Below are 27181 nucleotides of genomic sequence, written 5' to 3'. Positions count from 1 at the left end.
ATTACCCATTTGTTGCAACCAATTAATAAAACTCCATTTTGATCAAAATTGAGACAGAGTGGTAATTCAATACCTAAGGATTTTATATCCTTGCATACAATGACCTCCCCAACAGAATTTAACACATGTATAGCATGGTGGTTTTTATCTGAAACTAAAATCATATCAGAAGAAGTTGATGTTATGTCAGTAGGATGAAATTTACCAGTATTTAAATTGATATCACAACCGTTATATGTCCTTAAGAGTTGTCCTCCATAGTCTATCACCAAGACCCTCCCTTCCAGCTTCACATTTAGACAATCAATAATATAAACATTGTTATCTAAAGTTATAATTTTCCAAGGTTCTGTAAATAGTCTCTGATTATCTTTGTCGAACTCATAGGTATGTTGAATATCACCGTCCTGATTAAGAACAACAACTTTTCTCACTCTGTCTACTGTAGGGGGATATGTGACAGGGCTACTTCCAGACAAGCCTACATATATTTCATTATTTTTCGAAACATGAACGCTTATGGTTTTTAGGGGAGAAAATGACTTGAATGATTTGAATTGTTTATCTTTGGAATACAACTTTATATCACTTTCCCCTGTTGCTAATAGAATTTCATCATTCTTTGATTTTGCCATATCACGTACAAGGATACGGAAGTCTTCCTCTACTATAATGTTATTTTCTTCGAATTTTACTTTTTGTAGTTTTATCTCATTATAGCATGAAATGAATGTGGTATTGTTATCACAGTTTAGTATGTTCCGTACATTTGAAAAATGACTTTGATAGCTTCTGACCAGTTCTAAATCAGGAACTGCATACAGGTCACCAAATAGTGCACTTCTTGTGTTTTGCTTTTCGTATTTCCAGAAAGGAATATAGTTTTAAGAAAATCACAGTTAAGACTTTCCACTGATATTTCTGGCAATGTTATATCCAGTGCTTTTCTTGAAGAGAAAATTTCTGACGCTTGATGAGATTGCAAGGTTTTTTTCAAACTTGTTTTCCTACTTGATAGGTCCTCTTGATTCTTTTGTATGTCAGACAGTTCTGCTTTGATCTTATTTTCTGTGGGTATCCATTTTGATTCAAGTTCCAGTATAAGTTCTTTGGCATATTTTGATACTGTTTCTATTATATCTTTCTCATTTAGTAGAATTTTATCTTTTATTTCTTGAATTTTTTTATCACCATCTGTAAGATTTTTTTCTAGTCTTTCCTTTTTATTTCCAAGAAGCTGATGACAAGATTCAAGTTTATTTTGTAAGTCCTTCATTTCAGAAAAAGCGGTATCATAAACTTCATTCAGTTTTGTATAATCGTGTTTTCTATGGGAATCTATCAAACAGTCAATGCAAACTGGTTGGTCACAATCTGTACAGAATGCGCAGCATGTTTGATCACTATGAATTGTACATGGCATTGTTTTAAGGTCCACCTTATGAATTGTCCTTGCAACTTCTTCACTTCCAAAGTCTTTAAGATTGATAAGTTCATGTTGATCGGATGATTTAATTTTACTATGAATCTTAGTTATACAAATTTGACACATAGATACATCACAGTTTATACATTTCCACCGTATATCAGAGGACTCCTCACAGAACTGACACAAAGCTGGTGTCTGGGCTTCCTCTATAAGCTGTGAAAATGCCATTTCTTAATTATCTCAGAAAGTCCTTGATGCACTTGTATATATGTCTAAAAGTTACAGGTAAATTACTTCCTTGTTAGAAGGTCAAGGATAAATTTAGTATAAAATTAAATGCTATCTAATGTAGTTCATATAATGTTAACTTACTATAGTGTATAGATAATTGTTATGGAATTTCCTGGTAGTGTGTACTTCTTCTTTGCTTTACATATCCCCTTCCTTAAATTAAACAAGCAAAAATAAATATCAAGAGCAAAGAAAATGATAACAAGACGATATATCATGACATCTTTTAGTTATCACAGTTTTATTTTCTATTTATCTGTAATGGCCTGACCATTAAGTATAACCGACGATTGGGCTCAAGGAGAAAAGACTATCAGGTGCTGATACTTTAATTATGAACCAATCTGACATATGGTAAAAAGCTGAAAAATATAAATAAAATACAATTTTACAATGTGTTCAATTAATGTTATTATAACGAAATGTCAAAGGTAATTGACAGCACAGTCTGTTGAATGCGAGAAAATGTTGTACTTTCAAGAACAGATAAATTCCAGGTATTTCACGGAGAAAAGGTTCAAATATGTAGAGAGCAATTTGAAGGGTTCAAATACAATGTTGTGAAGTTAACTCACTCTGTGGTTAGCCACGAATTGTGTCCTAGATGACGTTTGTCCTTTGAAAAGTTCTCCAGAACTGGTATGACCTTGCAATGTTCAGTTTGAGATCCGTGTGAGCAGGGGAAAGGTATCGATGATACGATGTTTTAATGTTCTTATAAGGTTAAAGATGAATAATCCTCCTAGACTGGAACACATAAACAGATTAAGAATATAATCAAACGAACTATATAAATTACGGAACGGTGTAACAGAATACTCCCCGTCTGATGTCTATCTGATATCACTATTCCATTATCGAAAACAAATAAAATGTTAAATATATAACAACAGTACAAATATTCACTTAGAAGTAGTCCAACGGGAGGCTGGGTTTTTCACAGCTTCTATCCTAGATATGGCGGTGTTTCCGACGAGATCGCGGCGATCTAAGATCCAACTCCATGGCTGTAGTTCTGATGGAAGAATCTCCTTTCGACATGGATATGCAATCTAACGAGGACGTCTTGCGAGACGGATGCTTTCCTTGACGTTTACGGCGTACAGTAGACCATCCGGTACCATGTTCCTTTTCTCTGTGACTTAAGTTGGAATTGGTTATTCTGCTTTCCTCTTGTCCTTGCGTATCCAAAGGCGAATTGAAGCTTTCTATGGGAATTGAATGTTTTCGGATGTACTTTTCTTTGTCGGCATTCACTTTTGGTGGCGTTGTTTCCGAAGTGAACTTTTCGGCTTCTGCAAATCTGACGATAGAAGTCGCTGATTTCGTTTTCGGTTGCCCATGTAAATGGGGATAAAGTTTAGACGAATCAGTTTGAATTTCATTTGACTGGGTGTTGGTTTTATTACACTCAGGTAATTTCTTTGTCTGTGGTTTCACAACACTGCAAGTTGGATTTGTTTCCTTTGTAGTGAGTTCAAGGTTAACATGTTGCTTATCGGAGCGTATTTCTCCAACGATAATCCAACCCAGGTTTAACTTTTGCGCAAATGGAGCCTTTGGTGGTCCTAGACGTTGATCAAGGACATGATGTGCCTCTATAAGGTCTCTTCCAATGAGCAATAGGATTTTGCATTTTCCATCAATCGGGAGAATATGTTTTTGTAGTTCTTGCAAGTGTTGATATTGCAATATATCCTCAGGTGTAGCAATTTCGTTCCGATTATTGGGAATGTTATCGCATTCAATCAGTTCAGGCAGATTGAATCTAGTATTGTCTTGTACAGACTTCATGACAAAGCCGTTTCCTCGTTTACCGGAAGTAACCTTGCTGCCGGAGCACGTGGATAACAAATAATCTTTTGTTTCTGCCTGTACGTTGAATAGGCTGAAGAATTCAGGAGCCACGAGAGACCGGTTGCTTTGGTCGTCAATAATTGCATACATGCGAATTACTTTGTCCTGATTATCTTTGTGAAAGACATTCACAGGAAGTATCTTGGCACAAGATTTAATGCTGTTGCCGTCTTTGGAGATATCTGTGCAAGTTGAACTAACAGAGGTTAGCTTGGTTTCAGCTAACTCAAGTTGCTCCCCGCCGTCGACTGATCTAGGCGGTGAAGGCGGTGCACCCTTGGTTTGGTACACTCGATTAGTGTGTAATGCGGTGGTGTGTTGTTTACTTCCGCATTCATTGCAACTGATACTCGCGTTGCAATCACGACTTCTGTGCATAGTCGAATCACAGCATTTGTAGCAAAGATTGTTTTGCCTCAACAGTTCCTTGCGTTCCTCTATAGTTTTAGCTCGGAATGCTCGGCATTCATTCAAGGTATGCTTTGTATTGTGTAGGATACACAGACCTTGTTGTTGACTGCTGTCTTCAGTTTGCTGTTCAACAGCCGTCTTATGGACGTTGACTTTAGAGTACGTCTGAGGTGTGAACCTTGGCGTAGCGTCTTTTGTATTTGGTGTTACCTTTGAACCAAAGATGAACCCAGGATCGTTCTTAATTTTGCTCATTTCCCTGATGAAGGCAGAGAATTCTGTGAATGGCGGAAAGGCAACTTCATATTTGGACTTGTATCTTGAAGCCCTTGTGATCCACTTTTCTTGGAGTCCGTATGGTAGTTTTTCCACAATAGGATTTATCCCGGACGAAGAGTCAAAGTATGCTAGCAAACATCCCAGCTTGGGATTTTCCTTGTGATATTCTATTTCAGATAGAATGTCAGACAGTTCGTAGAGACGTGCGTTGTCCTTATTCGTCAAGGTTGGGAATTTGGCAAGTTTACTCATGAGAGAGGCTTCCAACATTTCTGGAGCACCATACCGCTCGTCAAGCCTCTTCCATAATCTCTGTATACCTATTGTAGGATTATTGGCGTTCGACGCTCTTATGCTAATGGCGTGTGTAGCAGACTCTGGACCGAGCCACTTGATCAGTAAATCGATCTGTTCTGAGTCAGAGACTTGTAACTCATCAGTCACATTCTTGAAGCTTGCTTTCCAAGTATGGAAGGATTCTGCCCGATCGTTAAAGCTTGTTAACCGGGAGAAAAGCAGGTCCTTACGTAAGAGGAATCTAGTTATCTCCGATGTGAGGTTGATTTGTTGCTGGTGTGCAACAGGGATCTCTTCTATAAAGTCTTGTTTTGTGCGTAAGACAGGGATCGCTTCTTTAACACCCTGTTTTTGGTGTTCAGTAGGGCTCTCATCCGAAAGGCCTAGTCTCTGTATGCCAGTTACTAATCCCAGATCTGGGATTAAGGTAACTTCCGGTGACTTAGTATCGGAAGGTAAGACAGCAGATGTCTGTGACAGCAAGTTCAGTGCCACTGACGGCACGAACGCTGGTGCTTCGTGACTCAGCTCGATCTTAACAGGAATTTGTTTTTTCTTTTGAGGTCCTGTTACTTCCTTAACAACAGTTGATACAGGAAGTTTATTGACGAAATCTTGCACACGCTGGAGCGGGTCTTCCTTTTCGTCAGGGAGATCGCTATACGCTTGGCTATCATCGTATTCCAGGATACGAGCCTCGGCCTCTGCGGCTGCAGCTTCTCTCTGTGCTTCAAGAAGGTTAAATTTGGCTTTAAGCTCGGCCTTTTCCCGGCTTACTCGTGCGGCTTCTTGCTGCATTTGAGCCTTCCTGCGCATAGCCTCTTGTTCTAATTGTTGTTCTAATTGCGTTTTTCTGTAAGCGGCCTCTTGTTCTAATTGCACTTTTCTGTGAGCAGCCTCCTGTTCTAGCTGAACTGTTCTCTGTGCGGCCTCATGTTTACGTTGAGCGACTTCTTGCTCAATTTCTGCCTGTTTACGACTGGCTTCCTGTTCCATTTCAGCCTTTTTGTGTGCTGCTTCCTGTTCCATTTCAGCCTTTTTGCGTGCTGCTTCCTGTTCCATTTCATTTTGTCTGAACAGGGCTTGTTCTTCTAACATTGCTTCCTGTTGTAGGATAAGGGCATGTTTTTCGACAAATGCTATCTTAGACTTTGCAGCCTCTGCCTTGGCTCGCTTTCTCCGTGCCAGGCTTGACATGTCTGACACGTTAGAGCTACCGCTGTGCGAGGTTTTCTTGCCCCTTGAGGTCTTTGTTTTAGTGGATTTGGCCTTTGTTAGAGCGAGGCGATGCTCGTGTAGTTTTTCCATAACTAGCTCCACTTTGGACAGACGTAAATCCAAAGAGAGTTTACATGCATCAATTTCTTTTTGACTCTCCAATGTTCGGGTCCTTTTCAGAAAGTCTAGGTATTCATCTGTAAGCCTACGATAATTATTACAGGCTTTAACAAGTTTGTCCTGGACTGTTAGGAGTTGCTGGAGATCGTTAGGAGGCGTTGTTACTTCCAATAACTGGGATTCAATGTCTGCCCAGAGAGCCTCTAGTTCCTGACAAAACTTGTCACGTTTTTCAGTGAAAGCTCCTTGTCCTTTTTCCGTGAGGTCACGTACTCGCCTAGCCTCGGGAGTTTCATCTGACTGTGATGTACTAGACGGATTTTCTAATAGTTCCGGGACATCTCCTTCTTGGGGCTGAATCTCTTCTTGTTGTTCCACATGACTGGGATCCATGTTGACTCAACGTTGTTGGGTTGCTGTCGAGTTCACACAAGATATGTAGTCCACTGTCAGTGTAAAGGCATGTACGTATGTACGTTGCTACGTTGTCGTTCCTTGTCTGGATATGTAAAGACAGGTTGTCGTCAATTTACTGTACGTCAAGGGATGACGCGTACATGCAGGGCTCAACAGGTAGGTTGCTGTGTAGCTGTGGAGTGGCGTTATCTGTGAGACACAACAGGCAAGTTGTAGACTTTTTACTGTAATGGCCTGACCATTAAGTATAACCGACGATTGGGCTCAAGGAGAAAAGACTATCAGGTGCTGATACTTTAATTATGAACCAATCTGACATATGGTAAAAAGCTGAAAAATATAAATAAAATACAATTTTACAATGTGTTCAATTAATGTTATTATAACGAAATGTCAAAGGTAATTGACAGCACAGTCTGTTGAATGCGAGAAAATGTTGTACTTTCAAGAACAGATAAATTCCAGGTATTTCACGGAGAAAAGGTTCAAATATGTAGAGAGCAATTTGAAGGGTTCAAATACAATGTTGTGAAGTTAACTCACTCTGTGGTTAGCCACGAATTGTGTCCTAGATGACGTTTGTCCTTTGAAAAGTTCTCCAGAACTGGTATGACCTTGCAATGTTCAGTTTGAGATCCGTGTGAGCAGGGGAAAGGTATCGATGATACGATGTTTTAATGTTCTTATAAGGTTAAAGATGAATAATCCTCCTAGACTGGAACACATAAACAGATTAAGAATATAATCAAACGAACTATATAAATTACGGAACGGTGTAACAGAATATTATCTATTGTATGACTCAAAGTGTATAAATCATGTAAATGGCCTAGCCATCCATTTAAATATTAAGTAAGAGCTTTGTAAAGAGGGGGGGCAAAGGGGGTCCCAATAACAGCAAAACAGCAAATTGATTTGGCTCATAACAGATAACAAGGAATTAAAATGGACAAAAACAGATAACAGTAAATGAAATAGTAAAATAATTCGGTCTTTGACAAATCAGTATTTCTTATTACGGATATAATCCTTTGTAATGCATTCCATTTTCTTTGACTATGTTTTTAGAATTAATTTATGTATCTAGAATGTGTTTAAATTACTACTCAATATATTATAATATTTTTTATACGCTCGTTTACGGAACGTATTATGATATACTGTTGTCCGTCTGTTGTCAACATGTCAACTCAAAAACTCTTTAACCAATTTGCATTAAACTTTGGGAAATTGTTTATATCTATTGACGTGAGCTCCCCCCTTTTTTATGAATATAAATTTTAGATTTTAAGTTTCTGGGTAATGGGTTTTCATTTTTTTTTACATAAATAAAGCCGTTAGTTTTCTCGTTTGAATTGTTTTACATTGTCTTATTGGGGCCTTTTATAGCCGACTATGCGGTATAGGCTTTGCTCATTGTTGAAGGCCGTACGGTGAACTATATTTGTTAATGTTTGTGTCATTTTGGTCTTTTGTGGATAGTTGTCTCATTGGCAATCACACCACATCTTCTTTTTTATATTTTATTAAAAAAAATTGGTGTTTTTTTTTCTCAGTTTTCTGATAATATCTCAAAAATTCTTTCACAAAGCAAGGAATTTCGGTGAACTGTTTATATCTGTTGACATGATGTCACTTTCAATTTTTATAAATTTTATATAAATTTTACGTTTCCGAGTTAACGGGTTTTATTAATTAAAAAGGGGGGATTTTAAAATGTTTTCAGCAGTTCTCATGAAAACTTTGCTGAAATGTTGGAAACTCTCTTGATTTTTATTAATTTTAGATTTTATTTTATTGAGTTAAGGGATTTTATTCATTAGAAAAAGGTGGTATTTTTTAGTTTTAAAAAATATCTCAAAAATGCTTTTAGCAGTTCTCATGAAACATTGGTGTATTGTTTATATATATTGACAGAATCTTCCTTTGTTGCTAATTAAAAAAATGACTTAAAAGAGTTTGAATATTCTGACTTTTTCTAAATGACTATTTAATGAGGTGTGTGATTTTTTCTTAATAAGACTATGAGGCAAAGTGGTATATAGGGTAGAAAAATCAAAAGTACCAATTATATGCATGCAATTTATCAAGTACTTCGAACGAATTTTGACACTCCAAAAGCAATTTATTCCACTATTTTCAAAGGCCTTAAATTATTGGAACAATTTTTTTATCAGGTACCAAGTCTACTTGTAAGTAGAATACATAGTTTTGTAGGGAAACAATAGCTTGAAACGAAATAAATCTTTGTTTGTAATGAGTTATGTCCAGCTTCGGACCCAAGTACATGGTTTGAACTTTCATTGTACAATGCATTTGGTTCTGCTTTGAAAAGAATCACAGAGCTGAGTCTATGTACCATATTATATAAAAGGTTAAGTGGTTGTTAGGACCTAGTCCTTGTGATCCTTGTCAGATATTCCTGGCCATATGTTTTCCTTTTTGTCATATCAAGAATTGTTTTAATTCAATATGTTCGTACGGGAAACAAGGAACATTATCTCATACAAAAAAATTAAGATAGTTCTAAATACATGTTCATAAAAAAAATGTAATTTCTTACAAAGGATAATCATACTTGAATTGGCCTGGACCGTATTTCTGTGATGGGTATATCGTTAATGGAATCCTTCTCTGAATATGGGATAAACATATTAGTAGTGGTAGACCCCAATGTCCAATGATCTTCAATTTATACCGAATATTGACTGTCAAAAAAATGCTAACATTCCAATTTTCAATAACAGTTAACAGCAAATACATTATCATAATAACAGATAACAAAAAAACTAAAATCCCAATAACAGCTAACAAAGAATAAGACAATAACAGCTAACAGTAAATATATTTTCAAAATAACAGATATCAAAGAATTAAATTGTCCCATAACACCATAACAGTTAAACCCCTTGCCCCCCCTCTGTAAATATTTCTTTCTAAAAATTATTTAAATGAAATGATCTGTCTACATTTAAAAGTAAATAGGGAATGCATTAGAATTCATCTTAACTGGACATATGGGCTGTATGAAACAGTTGCCATCACTATAGTCTTGGTGTCCATTGTCATCAACCTCTTAGACTTTTTAAAAGATTTCCCTCTGGTGGAATAATTTCAACCAAACTTGAACTGAAAAGATGATATACAAGAACACATGAAGAATAACAAAAAAACCAACATTGTTGTCAAAGGGAAATGAAAAGAAAAAAAGGTAAGTTTCCTGTATGTTTTTGAAAAAAGGTGTTATTTAAATAAAGCTGTAAAATATTGTTTGTCCAGATAAATAGATATCATACACCAACGGGTAATAAATGGTGCATGGTGCTTTAATGATGAATTTTGACTTATTTCATTTTTAGTTCTTGCCTTTTCTCAAAAATTATTATATAGACCGTTGGTAGAAATTGTAAACATTTAACAATATTTATACAAGATCTGCCAAAATGCTAATTTGACCCAAATCATTGAATGGTTTGTTCCTACAATGTTTAAAAGATTTTGACATCTTCTCTAAAACTATGACAAATAATTAGACCGCTGGTTTTCCCGTTGAAATGGTTTTAAACTAGTAATTTTGAGGCCCTTTATAGCTTTGTTCACTGTGTCTTAACCTATGTCTTCAACCTATGCCAACATTTGAAAAATATATATTCAAGAAGAATATATATACATATACAACTATTTTCTATTGTGAGATGCAAAATTTTCTACAACCGTTCTATATTAACGGAGAAATAAGTAAAAATGCATGTCAAAATGACGAATTGAGTTCGAACCTTAGGGAGCTACCATTTGATTTTTATGGGGGGGCTAGGATGAAAAATTTTGTCCTGCATTTTTATTTAGTTGTAATCTTTGTCTTGCCTTTTTATTTTTCACTCTATTCGGTCCTGCCTTTTTTTTATTAGTTTATCCTGACTTTTTTACCTAAATTGTCATCCTGCCTTTTTTTTTTTGCAAAGTGTCTTATCCTGCCTTTTTTTTACTCAAAACTCCTGTCCTGCCTATTTTTTTCAAATTTCATCCTAGCCCCCCCCATAAAAATCAAATGGTAGTTCCCTTACCTCGAAATTGTTTAATTTTTTCGGTCCTACTAAAAAGCGTCCGGAAGCGCCCGAAAGCGCCCGGGAAAAGAAAAAGCGCCCGGGGAAAGAAAAAAGCGCCCGGGGAAGGAAAATTAGCGCCCGGGAGAATAAAATAATAATATTTTATAACAATAAATGTTTTCCTTAAAAAGAATAAATAATCATTGCTTGTTGTGTCCTTTATATAAATGTGGATATGATGCCTGAAGTCTAATATTTTCGCAACTGCATGGTGAACATTTTTTTATGCAGATGCTGATATTCATTTATTATATCTTTTTTATGAAACTAAAACTGTTTCAATGGCTATGCTTATCAGGGTTTTAATGCTTATTTTTAAATTTAAACCAAACTCCTGCTTTTTACCCCCTTGTTTTAACTACAGTACATGTATAGTACTGCTTTATATGCTGATGTATTATGTGTAACTCTTTTAATTTTGATTAAAATAATATTTATCTGTGAAATTTAAGTCGATTTTTTTACATTTTTATACGACCGCAAAAATTTTAATTTTTCGTCGTATATTGCTATCACGTTGGCGTCGTTAGTTTAAGTAAATAGAAATCTATGAAATTTTGACACAAGGTTTATGACCACAAAAGGAAGGTTGGGATTGATTTTGGGAGTTTTAGTTCAAACAGTTAAGGAATTAGGGGCCAAAAAAGGGCCCAAATAAGCATTATTCTTGGTTTTCGCACTATAACTTTAGTATAAGTAAATAGAAATCAATGAAATTTAAACACAAGGTCTATGACCACAAAAGGAAGGTTGGGATTGATTTTAGGAGTTGAGGTCTGAACAGTTTAGGAATTAGGGGCCAAAAAGGGGCCCAAGTAAGCATTATTCTTGGTTTTCGCACCATAACTTTAGTATAAGTAAATAGAAATCTTTGAAATTTAAACACAAGGTTTATGACCATAAAAGGAAGGTTGGGTTTGATTTTGGGAGTTTTGGTCCCAACAGTTTAGGAATAAGGGGCCCAAAGGGTCCAAAATTGAACTTTGTTTGATTTCATCAAAAATTGAATAATTGGGGTTCTTTGATATGCCGGATCTAACTGTGTATGTAGATTCTTACTTTTTGGTCCCATTTTCCAATTGGTCTACATTAAGGTCCAAAGGGTCCAAAATTAAACTTAGTTTGATTTTAACAAAAATTGAATCCTTGGGGTTCTTTGATATGCTGAATCTAAAAATGTACTTAGATTTTTTATTATTGGCCCAGTTTTCAAGTTGGTCCAAATCGGGGTCCAAATTAAACTTTGTTTGATTTCATCAAAAATTGAATAATTGGGGTTCTTTGATATGCCAAATCTAACTGTGTATGTAGATTCTTAATTTTTAGTCCCGTTTTCAAATTGTCTTCATTAAATACCAAAGGGTCCAAAATTAAACTAAGTTTGATTTTAACAAAAATTGAATTCTTTGGCTTTTTGATATGCTGAATTTAATCATGTACTTAGATTTTTGATTATGGGCCCGGTTTTCAAGTTGGTTCAAATCAGGATCCAAAATTATTATATTAAGCATTGTGCAATAGCAAGAAATTTTCAATTGCACAGTATTCAGCAATAGCAAGAAATCTTCAATTGCACAGTATTGTGCAATAGCAAGAAATTTTCAATTGCACAGTATTGCACAATAGCAAGAAATCTTCAATTGCACAGTATTGCACAATAGCAAGAAATCTTCAATTGCACAGTATTGTGCAATAGCAAATATTTTCAATTGCACAGTATTGCGCAATAGCAAGAAATATCTAATTGCACAATATTGTGCAATAGCAAGAAATTTTCAATTGATTGGAGTTATCTTTCTTTGTCCAGAATAGTAGTTGAATCAACTTAAATCATTGTTTTATACAATATACAATGTATATTCACTTTTACTACCAACTGATAAATTAAAACAATCTTTACCATTCAGTGATAACAAGCACTTTTTGTTACATTTTAATATTTAATGATGTATTTAAATGAGTAGTTATTGTTGCAAACTCCATTAGAAATTTGAATGGAGATCAGTTTTGAAAAAAGGGAAAGGGGGATGTGAAAAAAAAAAATGGTGGGTGGGGGGGGGGGTAAATTTTTCTCATTTCAGATTTCATAAATAAAAAGAAAATTTCTTTTTGACATGCATTTTTACTTATTTCTCCGTTAATATAGAACGGTTGTAGAAAATTTTGCATCTCACAATAGGAAATACATTTGTGTGACAGTTGTAATAAAGCTTCATATTTAGGACTATCAACATAATATCAATGATTAGTAAAGAAGGCGAGACATTTCAGCGTATGCACTCTTGTCTAGATCACCAAAGTGTCGTAGGTTCTCTCCGAGTACTCTGGCTCCCTCTGCCATTAAAACATTGGCCGCCTAAAATAACGGGAATAGATAATCTTAGCTGGTTTGGCGAGTTTTATTTCCTTTTTGCTCTTCAAATTCACAAATTTATGCTAGTTCAAATGATTTTATATATGATTGGCGTTGGAATTTATTGGAATTATATATGTTGTTGGCTAGATCCTTACTGCGCCAATCACAGATAAAAAAAATCCAATAGAAAAATGCCATCAACAGACGATTGTCTGGACTTATACTTATGAGAGTTTTGATGGGTTTTACAGAATAGAGATTACTGGGCCAACTGCAGAAAAAAATGACACAAAGAAATAAAGAAAAGAGAAATGTAGGGGCTATTTTTTTTTTAATTCAAAGAATTGAGAAAGGGGGTGGGGCATAATGTATATATAGAGAATAGAGACAAAAATATAGAATTCCATACTCTGATGCATACATAAACGTCTGCAGTATTTAGTTTTGTCCCTTATTTTACTCAGTATATCTGTAGCTAATGTTTAGAGAACAAAGGTCACTTGCCCACTGTTAGGGCTACAAAAGTTACCTAGTTAATGTTTGGAGAAATAAGGTCACTTGCCAACTGTAAGGGCTACAGAAGTTACCAAGCTAACGTTTGGAGAACAATGGTCACTTGCCTTCTGTAAAGGCTACAAAGGTTACAAAGTTAATGGTTGGAGAGCAATGGTCACTTGCCTACTGTAAAGGCTACACAGGTTACCAAGCTAATGTTTACAGAACAAAGGTCACTTGCCCAATGCAAGGGCTACAAAGGTTACAAAGCTAATGGTTGGAGAACAATGGTCAATTGCCTACTGTAAAGGCTACAAAGGTTACCAAGCTAATGTTTACAGAACAAAGGTCACTTGCCCACTGTAAGGGCTACAAAAGTTACCTAATGTTTGGAGAACAAAGGTCACTTGCCTACTGTAAAGGCTACAAAGGTTACCAAGCTAACGTTTGGAGAACAAAGGTCACTTGCCCACTGTAAAGACCTTACAGTAGGCAAGCTAATGTTTGTAGAACAAAGGTCACTTGCTCACTGTAAGGGCTACAAAGGTTACATCATGTTTAGAGAACAAAGGTCACTTGCCCACTGTAAGGGCTACAAAAGTTACTTAATGTTTGGAGAACAAAGGTCACTTGCCTACTGTAAAGGCTACAAAGGTTACCAAGCTAACGTTTGGAGAACAAAGGTCACTTGCCCACTGTAAAGCCCTTACAGTAGGCAGGCTAATGTTTGTAGAACAAAGGTCACTTGCTCACTGTAAGGGCTACAAAGGTTATCTTGCTAATGTTTGGAGAACAAAGGTCACTCACCTACTGCAAGGGCTACACAGGTTACCTAGCTAATGTTTGTAGAACAAAGGTCACTTGCTCACTGTATGGGCTACAAAGGTTATCTAGCTAATGTTTGGAGAACAAAGGTCACCTGCCTACTGTAAGGGCTACATAGGTTACCTACCTTACATACCATTTGGGTTATTGGAAGACTCGTCTCACCGGGTCACATGTATATAAGTATAAGAAATGATTGATTGATTGATTTATGTTTAAAACAACACTTTTGGATATTTTAAGGCGGTTAGTTTTATTGTTAAAGGAAGCTGCAATGTTTGGGGTTCGAACTCACAACCTCAGTATTGACAGGATTGCGGTACAGTAGTTGAACTGCAGACGACCTTGTATCAGGAAATGCTTTCTGTCAAAAATATGTAGAGTCATAAACCCGTAATTTGCTAGTGGTTAAACTGCCCCATTTGCTTTAATTGTCTTTGTTTAAATTTATAAAAAATTAACACAGAGATATGTCTTGCCTTTTTTTTTTGATTTCAAGGATAAATACAAATTTTGAAATTAAAATGGCAATACCAAACATGCTAAATATTCAAATTCAATGAACCATGATTAAAAGTACTGGGCCTTACAATCTCATGGCAATGTGATGTACGGTACCAATGTTAATACACCTGCCTTAAGTTACAATCTCATGGTAATGTGATGTACGGTACCAATGTTAATACACCTGCCTTACAATCTCATGGTAATGTGATGTACGGTACCAATGTTAATACACCTGCCTTACAATCTCATGGTAATGTGATGTACGGTACCAATGTTAATACACCTGCATACTAATTATCTTTGTCTCTACCACCTGTGGTTCCCCATAACTGACCTTATTACAGAATAAAACATGTAACCTAAGCATACATTTCAAATTCAATAGACCATATTTGATGCAGCAAGTCAAATAATATCCATGGAATTGAGATGTGGCAATGCTAATACAACTGTATACCAAATATAATTGACCTATCACTTAGTGGTTCCCCATAAGATGACCTTATTACAGACTAATATTTCCATTCTCAATTTTAAAACATGTAAACTAAGCATAAATTGCAAAGTCAATCAACCATAACTGATGTGGTGGGACCAAATAATCTCCATGGAAATGAGATGTGCCAATGCTAACACAACTGCTTACCAAATATCATTGACCTACTACCAGTGGTTCACAATAAACTGACCTAATAAAAACATGTTAACTACCGGTCAGCAAAGTTTGAAAGTTAAGACAATAACTGATGAAGATGGGCCAAATAATCTCCATCAAAATGAGCCAATGCTAACCCAACTGCATACCAAATATTATTGACCTACCACTAGTAATTCCCAACAAAACTGACCTAATAACAAACTAATAAAATTGAGAATGGAAATGGGGAATGTGTCAAAGAGACAACAACCCGACCAAATAAAAAACAACAGCAAAGGGTCACCAACAGGTCTTCAATGTAGCGAGAAATTCCCGCACCCAGAGGCGTCCTTCAATACATTGATGCGTCCGCTGATGCTCATAACAGCATACCTGTCTCCCTTTTTGACTGAGTCAAGGCGAGACAAAATTTACAGTACCTGAGGAAAACAGTCTTTGCTTGAACTGAAATATTTGACAATCCATAAAATTACCAAAAGCTCTCTGGAAAATTCATTTTCTCATGACAAATATTTTTCTTAAAAACAAACACATAGTTAGCAAAATACTATAAATTTAATATTAATTAAACTATAACAACAAATCTTTGATAAATATAAGAGTATTTGACAAAATCTCTGCATGAATAAATATAAACAATATGATTGCACCTTTCGCACAACACTTTACAATGAATATTTTGGCATATAATAATTAATTTTGACTTGTGGTAACCAGAGAGAGCATTTTTTTCATCTGAAACCTGTCCAAACTGAAACCCAGGTCTAACTCTAAACTGGAAACATATATAATTTAACAACAAAAAAAAAAAAAATGTAAATTTACAAAATTAAATGAAACATTAACTGGTGTAATAAAAAAACTTTTGGTATCGTCTCTGAAATTCTTCAATTTGAATAGGTTTCAATAATGACAGACAAGTAAAACAACTAAAAAGCACCCCCTTTTTTGACATTCAATGCATTTGAATTGGGACATACAGTTGAAATCCCCCTTTTATTAATGGTTGGATCTGCCCCTGAAACAGGACTGCAGACTGGAGTAAATACTACAAATCTTACAAAAACACCTTGCAGTAAATATTAGATCTATGATCTCCAAGTATTTGCTTAATTCTAGTTACCACAAGTTACAACTGTGTAGAGTTTTCAACTCCATGACAAACACAAAATATAAAAACATAAGCAAATGCATGTACAAACAAACATGGTCACTTGAAGATGGAAAAGTAAATGATAACTTTAAAAGATTCTGAAATTCTGTCATTGGCAATCTAATATGGTAGCTAGAAGAAGGAAAATTGAATGATAACTTTTAACAGATTATGAAATTCCGGTGGCAATCTATATGAAGGTCATACTGGGGGTTCTTTCTTGATGAATAATGGTAAAAAAATCTGTTGCCAAATGACGTTAACGGTAATTTTTGGTGCATGATGATTAAATCTACACTTTCTTAAAAATTTGACTTATTTTGACGAATGATGTTAAACTTTTTCCAAAAATGATGGAAACGATAATTATTTGAGACATTTGACAAATCATAAGGATATTTTGACGAATTACAGTAATCTTTTAACCAATTTGAATTGAGCAGTAGCCAAAAATGACAGTTTAAGGCCAGACGGTAAGGGCATTCCTACCCTCCTATATAATCATTGAAACCAGGTTTTTTTTTAATGAAGATTTTATGGCCCAAATTGCTGTCTAGATTACTTTCAACAACAAATCCTTACAATCATATCCATAACATGCTGGAGCGTAAAATGAGGTCAAGGCTGTATGACCTTGTCAGATAGATAAATGCACCTTACAATCAAATCAAATTATAGTATGACAGCAATGACCTCTTAAAAATGGCCATTGCAATTTTTTTGGCTAAAATGCCCATTTATTTTCATATAAATAAATGATTGTACACAAGATAAAAAAAAAAACATTTCAAGACAAATTCAGGGGCAATAACTGAAAAATATTGTACAAACCTTTCTTAAATTTCAAAGAAGATAGAGTTTGTCATGCTGACCATTCTAACCCTTGCTAATTTTGGTGGTTGATCATTCTAAAGGAAAATCTCAAAAATTCATAGAAGAAACACTTTGGTTTTTATTTCATTTAATGAGAAGTCCTTAAAAGAAAAATTTAGAGTGAGTGACAAACATAAAGCACATACAAAATTAAAACTGACAATTCAATAAATTTAAATCATTCAAAAATGCACATCTAATAGCTGCCTATGACAATGCAATCAATGATGAAATTCATCCTCAGTAAATTAATGGAACTGATTATGCTGATGAATATATGGCCAGAAAATTGAAATATTGGACAGAAACCTCCCTTAACTAAGTTTTCTAAGGGAGACAACTTCTGCCAATTATATTGAATAGTATGAGTAAGCATACAAGATTGATGCAAATGAAATCTTAATAATATAACCGCCAATTTGCCATTTCAGAATCTAATGCATCATGGGTAATATTTTCAAAAGTACACCAAAAGGTTGTGATTGGTTAAAAATGTCAAAAACAATGGAAATTCAACCAATGACGTGACATTATTTTCATTTTGGGGTACGAACAATGAAATTACCCATAGTCCTTTAGATTATGAAAGGGTTAATTGGCAAACGTCAGGTGACTCTCCATTAGATGGAGGTAAAGAATCGTCCCAAGTTATGACAAATGAAAAAATTGATAACGCAGATGATGTTACTGATTAAAAAAAAATTTTAGTCACCAAAATAAATTATTTTATTTCAACATTTGTAAAATTAACAAATTATTTAAATAGATAAAATAAATCTCTCTTTTTTACATTACCAAAATGGTTGGTTGTCTTTAGGTTTATATTATGCCTTAAAAATATTATATTTAACACAATTTTTGCAAATAAAAAATCAATTAAATTCTAATCATTGACTTACACAAAAACAGCAGTTTAATTATTATAGCGATTAACTTTCTTAAATTTAAATCTTGATAACAAACAACAAATAAAAACAATATATATCATTTAAACATCATGCTCGGCTTACAATATCATATTTCTATGTACTGTACATTACAAAAAAAATCACTTGATAATAATGATCCTCTACTATTGTAGACTAGACATAAACATCCACAAATGTTTATTTATCATGCTGTATAGAATATTCAAAATCATTATTGGAAACTATTTCATTATCTCCGCAACTGACTTATGTTCCAATCTAATAAATAAAAACATATATATATATAAATTTGGTGTCACGATATCACAGTAGCATGGGTTCGAATCCCGGCGAGGGAAGAACCAAAAATTTGCGAAAGCAAATTTACAGATCTAACATTGTTGGGTTGATGTTTAGACGAGTTGTAAAAACATATATATATATATATATATATATATATATACAACTCGTCTAAACATCAACCCAACATATATATATGTTTTTACAACTCGTCTAAACATCAACCCAACAATGTTAGATCTGTAAATTTGCTGTTGAATCAATTAAATTTTTCAATATCATAAAATCAAAAAGTATTGTGAATAATGCGGTTGGGTGAGTATCAAAATATTAATAATTTGCATTATATCTGAATGCAATTATGTTTGAAATCACATTAACTTATCACACACAGTGGCGATTACAGGGGGAGGATTCCGGGGGTTGGAACCCCCCCTTTTTTTGGACGATCAATGCATTTGAATGGGGACATATAGTTGGAACCCCCCATTTGTCCTGGGATGGGACACCCCATTTAAAATGGCTGGATCCGCCCCTGCACACATGTGTCCAATTTCAAAATTGTAAAAATATTCGAATTAGCTCTCATCGCAATATAGCATTTTTGTGCTAATGTGGCGTAAAGCAAACAACAATCAATCAATTAAAAAAAATTACAAATCTGAATAATAAATGTACACAATTAGTTCTGAATTTACAGTTTATTATTTAGGAGCATGTGAATAGTGCATAGATCAAGTTAATGTCCAATAGATTTATACATATTATTGGACTGGCTGCCTTTACTATGATATGTATAAATAAATTATATAGAATATTTCTGATTTTAAAATATTAAATATATTAATCTATATATTATAAAAAGTAAAAATTCGTAAGTATGTTTAGCCTTAAATAACATCAAACTTTAATATTTACAAACTAACAAATACATGTATATAAAAACAATTCATTTTAAGTTTATAAGGCCAAAATAAAATATATATGGTTTTCTTTCCCCCAAAATGGGTAGGTAAAAATCTTGTTAAAAATATTTATTGGAGACTAATGTAGGGTTGGTTCTGGACAATATCAGACAATCATAAAAATGACTGGACTTCAATGGTGCTTAAGTAAAAATGTCCGTTATGTATAATGCATTGTGGGAAAAATGTTCATGTATGTAGTTTGAGCAGGAAACAAAACAATTTTTTTGGCTTCAATAAATAATTAGCTTTTCAGACATTTCAACTTTTTTCTAGCATCTTTTTTTGTAACAAAATCAAGCAATTCTACATACCCAGTTGAGGTATGGTTACAAGTTTACAATTGTGTTATATTGGTCAATAATCTGTTTAGAGAGCATATCTATTGGTTTTCAAAGTTATTGTTTTAAAAACCGTTGTGGCCAAGTAAAAACAGCACTAAATTTTTACTTACTTAAACAAAAATTAAAATTTGTTAGAGAAGCTAATAATCTGTGTGTATGGCTTAAAGTGTAAATAATATTTAAATTAATATTATTTTTTACTGTACATCTATTATGTTGATTGTTTCCCTGCACAGCTTTTATAAAAATGAAAATAAAATCAGGATTTGAAACGGTTTCTTCAAAAAAAATATTTGAATACATTGAATTGTCTCCCTTGTATTGGTCCAACAAACCTGAGTTTACAACATGGTTCTTTCTTGTAGGATATAACAAAAAGCTTGTTAATTACCTATCAAATTCCCCCTTATAAATTATTTAAACTACCTTTATCCCTCTACCTACCCCTCCCCCCCAAAAAAATAAAAAAAAATAAATAAAAAAAATTAAAATAATATTGTCTGCTTCTCAATCAAAGTTCTTGTTGACTACTGGTACTTTTATTTCCCAATACAAAATCAATCTTTATATCCTCAAAAAAAATCTTGCAGATAATCTTTTTTTTTTCTTAATCAAATGAAATTTAACTAAAACAATTCTAATTTTGTTAAAATAAACATCATCATGTAGAACCAGTTGATTTTTATCTGAGAAAAAAACCCATCAAATTTACATCTTCACACTCCTCCCTTAAAAATCAGTTGATTCGTTTTGCCCATTTTGATTCAATCCATTGCCATTTTTTTTGACATCACCATTGCCAAGTTTATTCAATGACGTTTCGATACTTTTGTCCCCTTGTGGATCATCTTTCAATATTTTGTCCCCTGAATTCTTGTTACTATTATGATTGGTAGAACCATTTGGTTTTGTTTTGTCTATCATTGTGCTATTTGAATTTACATCACATGGCGATGTCTTATAAAAAATAAATGCTAGAAAGAAAAATAGCGATGATAAAAATTTGCCAGATAAGGCTACTGCTAGCATGTTGTGACTCATCGAGCGATTGTCGTAGATAAAACAGGAACCATCTTCACCACAGCTGTCCTGCCACAATTTACATGTTATGTCTATCAATTTTCCGAACAAAATTGGTCCAGGAATTGAACCTGAAATATACAATAAAATTATATCAATGAAGGTCAGTGTTTACAAATGTTTTACAGGTATGCATGAGTCAATGTAATAATCCAATTTATAAAGGGACATAACTCTATAGAAAGTTAAAAGTGACACCACCCATTTTCAACCTAAATCTGTTGATAAGAAGCTAATTTTTCCATTTATAAAAGAACAGAACTTGAGAACATCAAAAGCGATGCCACCCATATGCAACCTTGACCTGTGTTTGGTGGTAAGAAGCTAAAAGTTTTCCCATTTTTTCATTTATAAGAGAACAGAACTTGAGAACTTCAAAAGTGATGCCACCCATATTCAAACTTGATATTCATTTGGTAGTAAGAAGCATTGTGTATAAGTTTCATAACATGTGGTTGAAAGAGCTAAAGTTATAGAACAGAAACTAATTATAGGACATACAGACATATATACAAGGGTAAAACTTAATGACCCCTCTGTGGCACGGGGTCATTAAAACTGTTACATTTTCAAATAAAAACCATATGTTATATTTTTGAGGCAAAAATTAAAGCAGCTATTAATGATAAGAATCTAGCTCAATGTCTTTAAAATGACACAAAACAATTTGGATCCCTAGTAATACTGTATAGTGGGTTATTTCGTGGGTGTAAAATTTCTCAATTTTCATTGAATAAGCATAGATGCCAACCCCTTTTGAGACAATCAGTAACAAACTATCAAATTTTCCGTATTTTTGAAAAGTTTTCAGTAATCATTCAAAAACTTGCATTTACCAATAAAAATTACTGACGAGTGGTTGCAAAATGATGTGCACTAAAATTTGTCGTTCAACATGTTGTCTGTAGTATGAATTCCATTCATTAATTGTTCAGATGTTCTCGAATCGTACATTTTCGTTTTGTCAAGGAGAAGTAGAGAAAGGGGGAAAGCTACTTCATAAAATGCAAGTTTTCCTCTTCGGAAGTCAGTTAGTTCCCATCAATAGGTTGATAACTCCCGAGAAACCGGAAACATTACATTGTCGTTTTCTAAATACCGGACCAGGACGGAAAAGTAATGATAAAAATCCGCTATTTACAAAATTGAACGGCGATGATTGGGAATCCGTAACTATTCGACTTTGACCGTAATAGCGTAGTTTGTATCGCAAAATCGGAAAAACTACGGAAAAATCGTAATGGTTGGCATCTATGAATAAGGTATACAAAATATTTTGGCAGTTATTATTTTGGTGGATTCAAAACTTTTGTCAATATATAATCTTTGCATGTACACTTTTAATTTGGCAAAATTTAATTTAGAGATTTCGTTCTATCAGCAAAAATAACCCACTATACAGTACTTATAGTTCAGTGTTGTACTACTACATTGGTTTTACTTTGTTCATTATATCTTACCAAGACATCTTGCTATGATCCACTGTATTCCTAATGCAAATGATCTCTCCTTTTGAGGCACACATCTGAAAACATATATGCAAACTTTTTTTAAAACATTGTATGCTAAATCATTAAGTTTCCTTCTCTGTTCCTTTGTTACTAGGTTTTAGAGAATAAAGTATTTATCCATACAAAAATACTTAATAGTACTATGAACAGTGTCAGATTGTGTTAAAGAGTATCTACTCTAAAGAAAGACAACTCTTTGAAAAACAAATACAAAGAGCAGTAACTCTAGATAAAAATTAGAAATGTTGTATGAATGCCTTCAAGACCAAACTATCAACCAGAAAACACATGTATTGAATGTAAGGGACTACAGGCAACTGAACATACTTCAACAATGATTTGATTTGATTTTTGGAATTTTAACGCCACTCTTAAGTATCGCAATTAAGCTATTTCGTGGTGGCCAGTTTGTATTGGTGGAAGACAAAATAAGTCAATTAAGATTGGAGTCAAGTGTACCAGAACAAGCAGGATTTGCACTCACAATCTCAGTGTTGACTGGCTAGTGATTACAGTAGTAACTACTTGTAGCACTCAGTGCCTTCAACAATATGCTAAACCCAAAGCTTATAGTCTACTATAAAAACTCGATTAAATCTTAAACAGTTCCTATTTGTGATTTATAAACTCACCTTAGTGTAGCAGTTAATGCAGGCATACTGGCAACAAAAGTAAGCAACATCACAAGGGCAAAGACAGGCAAAAATATAGGCAAGTAAGTGCAGGAAGCTCCACATTTGCCCATTGTCGCATGCATACCAGATGGTTCTGTAGATATACAGCTGCAATTTGCATATTGCTGCAACAAAAAATACATCTTTAAGTTATGCATGATATCATCAATACATACAATCAGGATTCTTGCAGATGTCAAGCTGAATTTTAACTGTCACAAATTCAAGTTAGGCCTTAAAGTTTTATTAAGAACCAATCAATACAAACATGATTTTAATACACAAGAATGGAGGTAATTATTTGACCACTTAAAATTCTACAATCCTTTCAAAATACTATTAATACACAAAATGATTAATAAATAGAAAGATTATCCCTGTTAATTGTCATTTGACATTAATTGTGATGAAATTATAAATGATCAGCAGCCTGACCATGCTAAATCTGTCTATGGTGCGCATCTAACAAGCATTTCAAAAAATGAGCTGTGAGGTGAGAGTTTTTGCAGTGTTTATTTTGAGATGAAAAACAGCAATAAAAGCACTTTCTTGTCGTTATTTTCATGTGCATGTAATGATTTTCTGTCATGAACAGACCTGTTTACCCACCATGATGTCTCTCAGTAGAATTGTCAGTAGTTTTGCAATGTTGTCAGTAATACTCTCGCTGAGTGCGGCAAAGCGGCACGAACCATCTAGGGGGGTTTTGGGGCATGCCCCCCCAAAATTTTGTTGAAAAATTAGATGCAATTTCCTGCATTCTGACAGTATCTGCAGTCTTATTCAGATATTTTTTGCAACAAAGATTATAACCTAATGATTTGAAAAAAAGTTGAGCTTAAGTTTGCAGGTCTGAAATATTTCATTTCAAAACACTACAGTTCAGGACCTCCTTCCACCTCCCTCCCCCACAAAAACTAAGTCCAACCCTAAAAAAAATTTCGGCAGCACCCCTCCCAGGCCAATAAAGTTGGGTTTTGTAAGAAAAGAAAATAAGAGACATGTGGGACAGATCCATTTATAAGATATGGATCATTCACATCTCCTGCCTACACATAGAAAATAGAATAAAAACTGACCTCCTGCGATTTTAGAATTGGGAAACATTAGTTTAAATGCTTTGTTGAATGTATCGGCAGATGACAGGGGTAGGTTTAGTTCTGCTATCAACTCTAACATCATAACCTCTACTTTAGTGGTGGAACGTTGCCGGTTCAGTTCAATAGTGTACAAGTCTTTGTACTTTTGAAGGCATTTCCTTTTCTTACGCGCTTGGTCTTGTTCAAAACTTTCATTGACTTTTTTGCGTTTTTGAGAAACGCCGGCATCCTGAGGCTGATCCATGCCGACCATGAAATAAACTGGATCGCTATCATTTTGCGCTTAAAAGAGCGGTGATTCCCAGTCAGAAAAGCGCCTTTTAGATACCGATTGCCGTAAACGGAAGCAATTATGATTTTTTCCGGGTTGGTAGAAAATCCGTACTTTTTCATGACAAATCCGTATTGAGTAATTTTATGAAAAAATCCGTGTAAAATACAGACAATCCGTACAAGTAAACACCTCTGCATGAATCGGTATACCAAATTTTTTACCACACATTAATCACAGTGGGGCCCCACAGAGATGGATTCCATCTCAATGATGTCGAGTTTCTACAATATTGAGACAGATATGATGGAAACACTTGTGATTACCTGAGGATTGGAGTCAGGTATCAGATTCTGACAACCTGCCTAGCTGCGTGAGTGAGGGTGAGTAGTAAACCACATTATTATCTCCTTACCTGAGGGTTAGAGTCAGGTATCAGATTCTGACAACCTGCGTAGCAGGGTGAGTAGTAAACCACATTATTATCTCCACACACAGGATTAAAATCCTCAGTGGAACAATGGCAATTGTCGCTACAAGAATCTGTCATGAAAATTCCTAAAAACTCCATCTTGGTTGACCTGAAATGAAAAAAACTTATTTAAAAAAATATTTCTTACATGATTATACATATTTGAATTCTGAATTTTAAGATTGGACAAATGAAAACTGACTTGACCAATGAAATGAGAGTGACCTCTGAGAGTAGAAACCAATTTCAAGTTGAATTTCTACGAATGAATTGAGCTAATGTCAATCAGTGTAAATGATGTTATTGAATAATCAACTCAATCTGTGACTTAAACTTCGGAAATAAACGGAAAAATGCACCAAATTGAAAGTCATCTATATTTATTCCTTGGGTACTAATTATCCAGAACTAAATGTCAGTAGAAAAAATATGATTCAAACAAATATGTGTCCCTAGTACACGGATGCCCCATCATTATCGTTTTCAGTGGACTGTGAAAATGGGGTAAAATCTCAATTTTGCATTAAAATTAGAAAGATCATATTATAGGGAACATGTGCACTAAGTTTCAAGTTGATTGGACTTCAACTTCATCAAAAACTACCTCGACCAAAAACTGTAACCTCAAGCGGGATGGCGAACAAACATATGGACGAACGAACGGATGCACAGACCAGAAAACATTATGCCCATAAATGGGGTATATTTGCCCGGTATTGTACATATACTGAAATTTGGTGATTTGCAAAGAAATATTAAGAAAACCCATAAAATAGGTTGAATTTCCTCACCCATTTAGTGCTTTCGGATAGGGTATATTCACTCCAGCAAATGGCACATTTTCACAATTAATTAAAAAGATCAATACACAAGCAAAACATGGTAAAGTCACACCAAGGCACAGTCCAATTATTCCTTTTATTCCTAGGTTAAATCGTTTCACAAGATATCCTCCTAAAAACGTCCCTCCACCACCACACGGTACAGCAACGTAACCTGAAAAAACAAATAATTAACATTTTATCTAGGAACTTAAAAAGTTATTTTCATGAGCCATAAATTATGAAATAAGCCAAACAGCCTTAGGATTTATTAACTCTGTATGGATCTATGGATTTGACCCCCTTTTTTTGGACGATCAATGCACATGAATGGGGACATATAGTTGGAACCCCCCCCTTGTTCACACTATATACCCCAATAGATGTTCTATGGCTTACAGTAGATAACTCCCTACGGATCCAGGGGCACCATGTGATGGAGTTTAACCAATCACTATAGAGGCAAAAATAAATTGTTTTATAATTAGTAATTCTTACTTCAACCCCACCATTTTGTGCTCTAACTTCAAAAGCTGCATACTTTGCTGATTGATTGGTGTTTAACCCCACCATCAGCTCTATTGTGCTATTTCATGCAGTCAGTTTTTACATATTTAACCTTAGTAGCAGCTAACTCTAATTTAGGTTTTCTATTCCACTCAGTGACAGATCATGTTCCCTCCCTACCACAAGACCACCAAAAGTTGGCAAAATGTGATTTGTTCTAGAAATAAATAAATGGGAATTGTGTCTATGGGACACAAATGATGCCCTCACTTGCATTAAAAAAAATTCCAGTTGTAAAGGGGCATAACTCTAGAAAAATAAAAGTGACACCACCAAACTTGATCTGTGTTTTGTAGTTATAAACATTGTGTATAAGGTTCGTAACATTTAATTGAAGCAAACTAAATTTAGAGAACAGATACCAATTTTGAGCCCTACTAACAGATGACTGATAAGGGTAAACTAAATTCCCCTCTGTTATGCAAAGGCATACACATATTTGTAAACTTTCTTTGTTAGTCTTGTATTTTTTTAATTTTAGTTTCTTGTGTACAATTCGGAAATTAGTATGGCATTCATTATCACTGAACTAGTATACATTCGTTTAGGGGCCAGCTGAAGGACGCCTCCGGGTGCGGGAATGTCTCGCTACATTGAAGACCTGTTGGTGACCTTCTGCTGTTGTTTTTTCTATGGTCGGGTTGTTGTCTCTTTGACACATTCCCCATTTCCATTCTCAATTTTATTCTTATTACAATTACACCTACCTATATACATAGCTGCTGTAGAAGATTGTAAAGCAAACTGGTATTCTATAAACTTTGGTGCAAATGTGGCAAATCCTGCCAAAATATTACCTAAAATAGAAAAAAAATATTATTTCAGTGGTTGTCACTTGTTGCTGTGTTACATGTTTGTCTTTTTGTTCATTATTTT

At 34.5% G+C, this 27181-nt stretch overlaps 1 protein-coding gene and 1 long non-coding RNA gene across 6 annotated transcripts in view; both read right to left on the bottom strand.

The window, feature by feature from the left end:
* Positions 1 to 2033: 2033 nt before the first annotated feature.
* On the bottom strand, positions 2034 to 7098 carry LOC143054737 (uncharacterized). Its single transcript, XR_012971810.1, has 2 exons — positions 6863 to 7098; positions 2034 to 6649 (listed from the first exon to the last, which is right to left on the bottom strand). It is a non-coding gene; the product is annotated as an uncharacterized LOC143054737 (long non-coding RNA).
* An 8704-nt stretch (positions 7099 to 15802) lies between these two features.
* LOC143054736 (solute carrier organic anion transporter family member 4A1-like) overlaps positions 15803 to 27181 on the bottom strand; it is a 90776-nt gene continuing 79397 nt past the window's right edge. For 4 of the 5 annotated variants that reach the window (XM_076227766.1, XM_076227770.1, XM_076227768.1 and 1 more), the window contains 6 exons: positions 27013 to 27102; positions 25709 to 25913; positions 24861 to 25026; positions 23033 to 23199; positions 22350 to 22414; positions 15803 to 20960 (listed from right to left, as the gene is read on the bottom strand). In XM_076227766.1, coding sequence (XP_076083881.1) covers positions 20539 to 20960; positions 22350 to 22414; positions 23033 to 23199; positions 24861 to 25026; positions 25709 to 25913; positions 27013 to 27102 — 1115 coding nt within the window. In that variant the 3' untranslated portion in view covers positions 15803 to 20538. Of the gene's footprint in view, positions 20961 to 22349; positions 22415 to 23032; positions 23200 to 24771; positions 24807 to 24860; positions 25027 to 25708; positions 25914 to 27012; positions 27103 to 27181 lie in introns of all 5 variants that reach the window. The other variant, XM_076227769.1, reaches the window with a different exon arrangement.

The sequence above is a fragment of the Mytilus galloprovincialis genome, chromosome 12 (assembly GCF_965363235.1).
Source record: "Mytilus galloprovincialis chromosome 12, xbMytGall1.hap1.1, whole genome shotgun sequence".
NCBI classification, from domain to species: Eukaryota; Metazoa; Mollusca; class Bivalvia; order Mytilida; family Mytilidae; genus Mytilus; species Mytilus galloprovincialis.
The sequence above is the reverse complement of the archived record's forward strand: the minus strand, read 5'-3'. Positions and strand labels throughout refer to the sequence as shown.